This window comes from Macadamia integrifolia, chromosome 3 (assembly GCF_013358625.1).
Source record: "Macadamia integrifolia cultivar HAES 741 chromosome 3, SCU_Mint_v3, whole genome shotgun sequence".
In the NCBI taxonomy this organism is placed as follows: Eukaryota; Viridiplantae; Streptophyta; class Magnoliopsida; order Proteales; family Proteaceae; genus Macadamia; species Macadamia integrifolia.
The window spans coordinates 1,710,925-1,720,417 of record NC_056559.1 but is presented as its reverse complement, the minus strand read 5'-3'; the positions used below and the strand labels follow the sequence as shown (position 1 = coordinate 1,720,417).

General features: G+C 36.5%; 1 protein-coding gene across 1 annotated transcript in view; it reads right to left on the bottom strand.

The window, feature by feature from the left end:
* LOC122072985 (receptor-like cytosolic serine/threonine-protein kinase RBK1) overlaps positions 1-6,882 on the bottom strand; it is a 7,269-nt gene extending 387 nt beyond the window's left edge. Inside the window, exons 1-7 of the mRNA XM_042637446.1 lie at positions 6,682-6,882; positions 6,154-6,579; positions 4,073-4,330; positions 1,708-1,862; positions 1,528-1,607; positions 1,313-1,448; positions 677-826 (exon numbers count right to left, since the gene is read on the bottom strand). Coding sequence (XP_042493380.1) covers positions 677-826; positions 1,313-1,448; positions 1,528-1,607; positions 1,708-1,862; positions 4,073-4,330; positions 6,154-6,579; positions 6,682-6,688 — 1,212 coding nt within the window. The 5' untranslated portion in view covers positions 6,689-6,882. The remainder of the gene's footprint in view (positions 1-676; positions 827-1,312; positions 1,449-1,527; positions 1,608-1,707; positions 1,863-4,072; positions 4,331-6,153; positions 6,580-6,681) is intronic.
* Between the last annotated feature and the right edge of the window lie 2,611 nt (positions 6,883-9,493).

The following is a 9,493-nucleotide window of genomic DNA, read 5'->3' as shown; positions in this document are numbered from 1 at the left end:
GGGGGGGGGGGGGGGGGGGGGGGGGGGGGGGGGAAGGGGTTGGACAGTGTTTGGCATCCGCATCACTTGTCTAGATTTATTAATCCAGAGGGGCTTCTAGTTCTCTGGTGCAATTGAGTCATGTTTTGATTCTTTAGACTCTGTTCACCATCATCCTAAATAAAGCTGCTAAGAGAACAAATGTAATTTCATTTATTTTCGTAGCTGTTCTGGTAATTGTTATTGTATTATCATCAATGTTGAAACCCCGTAAGGTGTAAAATATTTTGTAAACTTCACTTTTTTTTTCCTGCTTTTAGCATATATATAGAGAATGTTTGAATGACACCTCTATAGGTGTATTTATAACATGCAACCTTCTTTTGATTGCCCTTTGTTTAATTCCTAAAAGTTCTTTAAGTTGGAGGCAGAAAAGGGTTTCACAATAATTTGTAAGTGTGCTTACTATATATATATCATCACCACTAAGGTTTATGTCTTAGACTCAATCTCATTCTCATAACAGAAGCAAAAGATTTTCTCTTGGTCAATTCTATGATCACGTGGTCCTTCCCTATTCCTGGAGGATTATGGACGAAAATATAATTTAATTATTGAATACATTACATGATTTTGAGGTTATGGATTAATGATGGAAAGGAAATCTTCTAATTGGCCTAGAAGAAAAATCGCTTACCTGGCTCATGTTTGGTCTCATGGTGGATGAGTGGTGGATGCACCTTGATGCTGTCAAGATCATACGCTTCATTTCAATAATTTCATAACCATGTCCCAGACTTGGATCCACTAAACCTTCCATATTATTCCTGTCAAGTAGTGGCTTTGCCTGTTTGTACACACATACAGTCATTATAGCCAAAAGAGAAACTAAGCTTTTCAATGAATCCCTAAATAATGCAACAATACTATCATCATATTAACAGTCAATATCTAAACAATATAATATTGTACAATAAACACTGCACCCTAGCTTCAAAGCAACAATTGCTGTAAATGTTGCATTGAGAAGCCCAGTGGACAACATAGCTTGAAAAAGGCAACTACCAAGTAGGAAGGAATGATACAAAAATCCACTGTTCTTTGGGGAAAGTATCTTGAGGACTGTTACCTATGATTACTGTTAATTTAGTGATGAAGAACATAGTGTAAACCCAAGTTGACTCCTAAAAACTTTGTTATGAACTCTCTTGAGTCACTCATCTAGTCTATACTTATAGAGGTCATAGTTAATTAACAACAATGAAACATAGAACAGGTAGATACTGAAAGATTAAAGATGATGCTTTAATATTTCATCATAGTAGAATCTCACCCACATCACAAGGCTTTGGCGACAAGAGTCCACAGCACGCCGGCCTGTTATGAGCTCCAGTAGTAGCACCCCAAAGGCAAAAACATCTGTTTTCTCATCGACAATTCCGTGCATGAAGTATTCTGGTGCCAAGTATCTGAGATGGAATATACTAAAGATATAGCACATGAAATCAAGTGATGCATAGAAAGGATAATATAAGAGTATTATCTCACCCAAATGTCCCCTCTATGGGGAAAACTATGTGGTGACTCCATTGTTCTGGTAACCATTTTGCAAGTCCAAAATCGGAAATCTGCAGTTACAATAACACCAGAGGCATATTAGTCATCTGAAACAAGGTTGATAGAAAGAAACAAGTGACTTACCTCTCTCTTTCTATATCTCAGTCATACCTGAGGTTCATAATCTTGGTTTAATAATATGTTAGAGGCTTTGATGTCTCTGTGAATTATACGTCTGCTGCAGCCTTGATGGAGGTAGTGTAATCCTTCTGCTACCCCTAAAGCAACCTTAAACCTTATTCCCCACTCCAGAGGCTCCTTTGAACCTGAAAAAATATGTTTATTCTCGTCATTCAAAAGATGCAAACTAACATTACTACTTGGACCCTTAAAAGACACAGTAATTTGGCCTTCTTCTGGTCCTGGGCAAACCAGAACCCCTGGTAGACTAACCATCAATACGCGGACTGAGTTAAGGCATATCAGGCCAAAACCTGCCTTTTATTAAATTGGCAGGGTTAAGCATATGCCCAACCAACCCAGCAAATTTATGGTTTGGCCCGTTTGGGTGGGTTGCATAAAATAATTAAGAAATCTGCATAATATGTCAACATAATTCTATGTACAAAACAATCAATTTGAAAATAAGAAAAATGTATTAAACAAGCAACCATGCAGGTCCTGAGGGTATATTATCCTCTCGGAATGGAGATTCATGCCTGAGCTCAAGTACTCAATAATTGGAATGACAGGACAAAGCTGAAACAACACCCTTTGGTAAACCATATAACAGCAAACTGTTCAACTCAAGTGCAGAAAGCTGTCTATGGGCCAAGCAGGCCAAACTGACCATTGGGACAATCATATTATGGGCCAGACTTGGTTGATTTACACATTTAGACTACCAGAGCCAGGTTTATTATATAGGCCCATTAAAAATATTGGTATGGGCAGGCCAAGTCAAGGTCTACTGTCCATCCACAATCTTTGGACCTCATGTATCTAATTCAATAATGGGTTCAGATATTTTTTCAGCCTAGGTTAGGGGAGGAAACAGGTTTCTATTTTCTCCTATCTTTTGGGTTGGGTGGGGTTGGGTGGGGTGGGGTGGGGTGGGGTACTAGGAGCCTAGGAGGATTTAGAAAACTTGCATTTCTATTTTCACTTGGGCTCAATTTGGTTTGTGACAGTCCAAACAGCCAGGAATTGCCTTGATGTAAAATGCAAAGCAAAAGCACCTTAAAGGCTATCCCCCTAACACAAGGATCATAGCCATTGAAACAGTAGGGCCCATAGAAGGGCCCACATCTATACATGAGTTGGTTTCAGGTATCTCTAGCATTTCAACCCAGCATTTCCCTTGCCCTGATTTATGGTGGATAATGCTAGAGATACCTGGGCATCACAGGAACATCATCCTCCACCTATGTGGTTTTGTGATTCAATTCCCTGAACCATTAGAGATCAAGACCCCAATCTATAGTGAGTTTGTTAGTTGCAATAATAGGAATCTTCCAATTGAACTACTCCTCCACTACCAATTTCTATCTAGTAACAACTAATTCTTGGTTTTGAAAGTCCAAGCTGGGGTAATATGTAGGACTCTTAAAGCTCCTTCCCATGGCCTGAGGAAAATCTAAGAGCATACCTAGAACTAGCTGGTCCAGCCTAGTGTTATCAATTCAGCCGAATAACCGAATTTTTCCGAATTTAATCAAAAATTCTGACCGAATCCGAATTAAAAATAAAATTCGGTAAAATTCACGATTTTTTCAAAAGTGAATATAAAACGCGAATAATTCGGACCGAATCGAATTAAACCAAAATATTCGGTCCACTTAAACAGTATTTAAAAAAAAAAACAAATAAAAAAAAAACCTAATAAGCTTTTTTGACCGAATCCTTAAATTAATCAATTGAATTATTCCGAATAATTCTCCGCCCGAATAATTCCCGAATCCAAATTTGCTAACTATGGTCCAGCCCACTTATCCTTGGTAGCCCGTTCAATGATGATATGGCTAGGAGGCCATTCTTGGCCTGGTAGGTCATAGTCGGGCTGAGCCTAGACTTGGAAAATTGTAGCCCAAACACCTTAGGCATTATCACTCAATGGCATATCTCCAGCCTTGTTAAGGCTACTAATTAGCTGAGCACTTCAAACAATTTCCATTACACTATAGATTGTCCATAATCGAGAATTTTGAATGTAAATTTGGAAAAACACCATAAAAGAAAACCAAATGCCCTGATAGCATCTCGGTCATCTGATGCTCGTCGCACCGCTGCACTGGCCGTAGAGGATGTTGGAGGATGTTTTCAGTGACGAAATGAGTTCACAAGAATCGGTTTTTTCAGAAAATTCCTCCTTTTCGGATGTTTTCATTGAAAAAAATCTATATTTCTGGCAACCAAACGTAGATCTTAAGAAAAAAAGGCAAGCAAAAAATTAAGACTTTGTATCTAAGGCATCCATATTCTATAGAATGACAGAATGAGTAAATGAAAAGAGAGATGAGAGAGAGAAGCACCGCACCGTGAAGCAAAGAGGCGAGGCTGCCATGCGGGGAGAAGTCCAAGACAAGGTGCAAACCCTTTTCCACACTGAAGCCAAGCAAACGCGCAGCATTGGGGTGATTAATGTGGGCGATGATACCGAGCTCTGACAAGAAATCAGCCACCCTTTCCTCATCTTCTTTCTCTTTCTTGTTCAGCCTCTTAACTGCTACCACTTCACCGTCTTCTAGGCACCCTTTGTACACCTCCGCGTGCCCTCCCTTCCCGATCAACTTCTCTACCATAACCAAATTTAACCATACAGTAAATAAATCAAACACTTGGTGTGCAAACCTTTCTAAAATTCAAAATCAGAAAAGGGTTTGAATCCATCATAAGATTCCAAGGCGGCTCTGAAAGATTTTTATCAAATTATGCCAGATACAGAGAGGGTTTTAGTCCTTAATCCTTATCTCTGCAATTGAATTTGAATCAGTCAGAGATTCAAGAATGGTAGATCTCAAGATCATACTTTTCAGCTATTGCTTTATCGATAGAGACGGCTTTTTGACCGCAATCCACTCCGGCACAGGTACATTGTGATTGATAAGCAGACAACATGGACCATACAAGGAATGATTTTTAGTGATTTACAATTATCCATTTGGAAGTTACCAAGGCTGCGTTCTTAAATTCCAGATTCTAAGAGTCAAAATTGGCATGCAATTCTGTGCCTTCGATTAAAGATTGGCACGTAATGTTGAATCTTTAGGGGACCATTTGTTAGAAAAGTGGTCGCTTTGTCTCTGCTCAGTCCAAGAAATCTACGGCTCGTCTTTTAAAGTTCATAACTTTGCACAGAATGATTATTATGCAAAGTGGACCAGTGTTAACAAAATGGACCAACCATGGACCCCGGTTCGGACAATCTGGCCACCATCAGAAAACTGGACGGATGTGTTTGACCACCCATGATCAGCAGCTGAAATTGCCTACCTGTCATGGTTTTATGAGTAATCACTGGTTGAACCATACGGACCGGCCACCTTCTGGGCCCAACTATTCGAGGCCCACAAGAACACTGTTTCACCAAGTTAAAAAAAAACTGACCTTGCTCCTGTACCAAGGTCGAAATAAACTCCGCTAAAAATGATCTAATCGTTAAAATCTTTGGTGTGGAGTCTATAAATTTTTTGTCCCCTAATTGAATCATACTCGACTTACTTTGATTTTGATCTTCTTTCTCGGTAGTATCCATATAAAATTATGTCGGATCTTTCCTGAAAGATTACTTAGAATCAAATCTTTATTATCTAAATGAACTTGAAACATGCCATTGAGAAACTGTAAGGCATTAAAATGTACAAAGGCACGAAATAGTTGAATAAATCAATGTGAGCATAGTAAAAAAGATTTGTCAAAATTTTACTAATTTCAACATGCTCAAGATGAAAGACGAGACAAAGTCCACAAGAACATTGTTTTGTCGAAATTTTACTCATTTTAATCATTAAAATACATTATTTATCAAAATTTCGAACATTTCATCTCACTCATTTTGTATATTTGTCCTTAAAACTATCCAGCGAAATATATGAAAAAAAAATAACTATTTTAACAAATTTGGTTTTTGATTAACTAAAACGTAATATTAGTTTTGAATTAACCAAATGATAAAACGAAATGAGTTTTTGAACTTTGAATATGAGGTCATAACTTTGAGATTGAATTTTTTTTTGTTTGGAAATAGAACTTATGCTCCCAGAGTCTCTCTCTCTTCCGTGAATAGGGGTGAAGATGTCATTTCATAAGGAAAGAGCGATAGACATAAGAAGATGCTAGCGTATGCTACGCTGTTCAAAAGAGAACATAACCGGAATCAACCCGGTTGATAGTATGGATATCAGTATCGGCGGCGATTGATACTGGAGCCGCCGCCGACGGTGGCGTCCATAGCGTGAAGTAAAACCTCGTGGAGTTGACGTAACCTGCTTAACTATTTATCTTTTAATTTAATCTGATTTTTCTTTCTGTTTTTCTCGCCCGGATAGCCCAAAGTTTAAACTTCAAACAAAAGGAAAGACCAAGAAAACCGCAAAAACAGAGAAAGCAAGTTATTACCAGAACTGAAATTATCGGTTGCAGCGGCAAGTTCCTCGTAAGCAAAGTTCCTCCAAGAAGGTTTTGGAACCGATGGTCCTTCATACTCAATTCGATCTTCAGCACTGCGAATCCGAGCTAATTTCCTACTTAAATTCCTTCTCATTGACACTTCAGGAAACGAAGAAAACCTTCTCACAGATTTCCTCTTTATGACATCTAACAAATTCCTCCACTGTGAACCATTTGATTCAGGAACCAAAGCTTGGTGCGCGATCAATTTATCAGTAGACGAAGAACTGCAACTACTGCTACTGTTATCTGAATCGACACCCAAAACAGGGATTTCCAATACACCTCTCGGGGAGCTATTATCTTCATTAAACTCTGTCTTCCCCATCCCATCCTGAGATTCTCTTTCTGGGTTTTCCTTGGTTTCTTCCGTTTCTGCATCAAATGAAAACAAATTTGCAGATTTCATCCTCTGTAAGCTTATACAGACTAAGAATTGAAATTTTTCTTCATTTTTTCTCACAATAAAAATCCTACCTTTCATCTGGGTTTCTCGTCGCTGGTTGCTACGATCAAATTAAGCGATTTTCAGAATTGAGCTATGGCCGGCTTGTTAAGAAAGATGAAGAGGGAACAGTGGAGAAGAAGAAGACGACATTAGAGGGAAAACTTACCATCTATTCTGAGAACATTGTTTTCTTCCAAGTTAGTTATTCTTGAAACTAAGCTTGGTGGGAATGATTCGAGTCCTTTCACTTATATTAATATCCTGCACATTTATATTTTAACTATGACGCTACAATCTCAACCGTTGATTTTATCTTCTGTTATATAAAGCTTCCTTACGTGCTTGATCGGTGCCTAACCAACGGCTTCGGACACAACAAATCAACTAACGAACTAACAAATGGGCTCCAGTGAAGAAACGACAAACCAAACTAGGGACCCATGACCGTACGATGTTTTGTAATATCGCAAAACCCTAGTGGAGTAGTATCCATTGAAGTTCACATGCAGTGTCGCACCAGTTCTATAAAGGGCCGAGGACTTGAGGAGTGGTTTGAAAGAGGGTTTCTTTAAAGTGCAAAGCTGACATATATTGAGTATGTTTACCGCACGAGCTGGACCCTCATAAGCATGTTAGGTTAATTTATTGATTCGGTTTTGTTTTTTTGGTTTGGTTTTGGATTGATTCAAGATACAATATTTACAAAATGAATTAGAAATAAAATCGAATAATTTTCATAATCTTAGGCTGCATTTGGTAACGTTTTATTTCGTATCAAAAAATGAAAATTTCAGTTTCCATGTCAAAATGCCCTTTTTTTTTTCCTTTTGGAAAAAAATAGGAATGATTGAACTGTCTTTCGTCGTTCCATAAATTCTTGTTTTAACGTTTTTTTCTTTCACTTTTTATTCCAAAAAAACAAAACATATCATAACTGCACCAAACGTTTTATTCTATTTTTTCATTCCCATAAAATGAAAAAACTCCATAAACTTTTTTTTGAAACGTTATCAAATGTAGCCTTAAGGTTGATCGGAATAAAATTGAATTGATTCGGTTTTATTCAACTTATACATAATTTTGATGATTTGATTCAAATTCAATTTAAGTAAAAATAACTTACTCAAACAAATAAAATTAAAAAGCACATTGCAACCTCATGAAAATACCGCCTCATAATGTTAAAATTAGTATCTTTCAACCCTTTTTACGCAACAAAGAAATCCCAATGTCATTTGTGGGCCAAGGACTTCATCTCGGTTTCAAGCCTCTCATTGGTGCCTACCTAAGTAGCCTAAGAGGCTAAGACCTTGCTCATGTCAAAAAATGGATGGCTACGATGGAGATGGAAAGTTATGCTGTACGGGTGAGTTGCAGTGGAACTGCCTCATTCATTCATTTATTTATTTATTTATTTAGGGTAAAACAGAGCCTCATTTATTGGGTGAGTTTGGTCCTATATGTATTTTAAAGAAGGAACATTAATTTGTCAGTTATATTTTGTTGGTTGTGGGGATTTATAAACAGCTTTAAATTTCAAGCACATGATGTGCTGCTGTGATTAGTTGCAACGATTTAACACGGTATGGATAATAGTATACTTCTATGATTGTTAGAGGGAATTATAATTTTCTGTTTCTTTAAACAAAATCAAATTTTCTACAAATAAAAATAAATAAATAAATAAATTTTAATAAATATTTTTTTAATGGGCTTTGTTTTTTTCTTTTTTATAAAATTTTCCTTATTTCTCCAAATAATATTTTCCTTTTTTAAAAAATTTTATATCAAAACAAATATTAAGATTTTTATTTTACATTAACTTTTCTTATTATGTCTTTTTACTTGGAAACAAATGAAGCCATCAAAGTGTTATGAAGTTGTATGGTGGGGTTCAGGTCTGATTTTTAAGACTAATTCAAACAACAGGAGGTGGTAAGCTTGTCAATCAAATTAAGTTCTTTTCATTATGGATTATTATTATTATTATTATTATTATTATTATTATTATTATTATTATTTGTTAATGTAAAATGGGTGATAGTGAATCAAATTATATAAATTTTAAATTATAAATAATATGTGGCAACTTATTAATGAATTCAAGTTATTTTGGTTATGGCTTATATTGTTTCTTCGATATGCGTTAATTTTCATTTTTCGATAAAGTGCCTCTTGTATATTTCGTGGTAAAGATTAGTTAAATAATAGTGTAAAATTTGTGGAGTTTGCGGCTCAACCAATAGGGGGGTTTGAGATGAGAAGTACAGAGTTACTTTTCAAGGGAGGACCAACAGATTGACACATTATTGGGCACAACGCTTTGAGTGTTGGGCAGTAATTACTCGTCTATAAAACTTTAAACCATCAACATTGCCATACAGTACAAAGTTAAGTGCACATCTAGAAAACCAAATGGTTTAGATCATCAAGGAAGGAAGGGAGGGAGGGAGAGAAAACTTATTTTCACCAAAATTATGAAATATGTAAAATTTGATCAAAGGGCATATTATTTTAGGGAAAAGGCTCTCAGAGCCTAAGACATATATTGTGCTTTCTCACATGTATTATTGTATTCTTTTTTTAAAGAAGTAACACCACCAATAAAAAGTAAGTGTGTTTACGACTCGAAATAATAGATGCGAAAAGATCTTGTAACCCACATTGAAGTTGCGCCCTCACATTACCTCAATGGCTTACGCATTGATGTGTACCTATACCATTAGGGTAGTGTTCTCATTCCTTAATTATCCAAAAATATATATATATATATATATATATCTATGTAAGAAGGCATAGGGTACCTTTCTTGCTCAGCAATGTCATTTTTTTTTTTTTTTT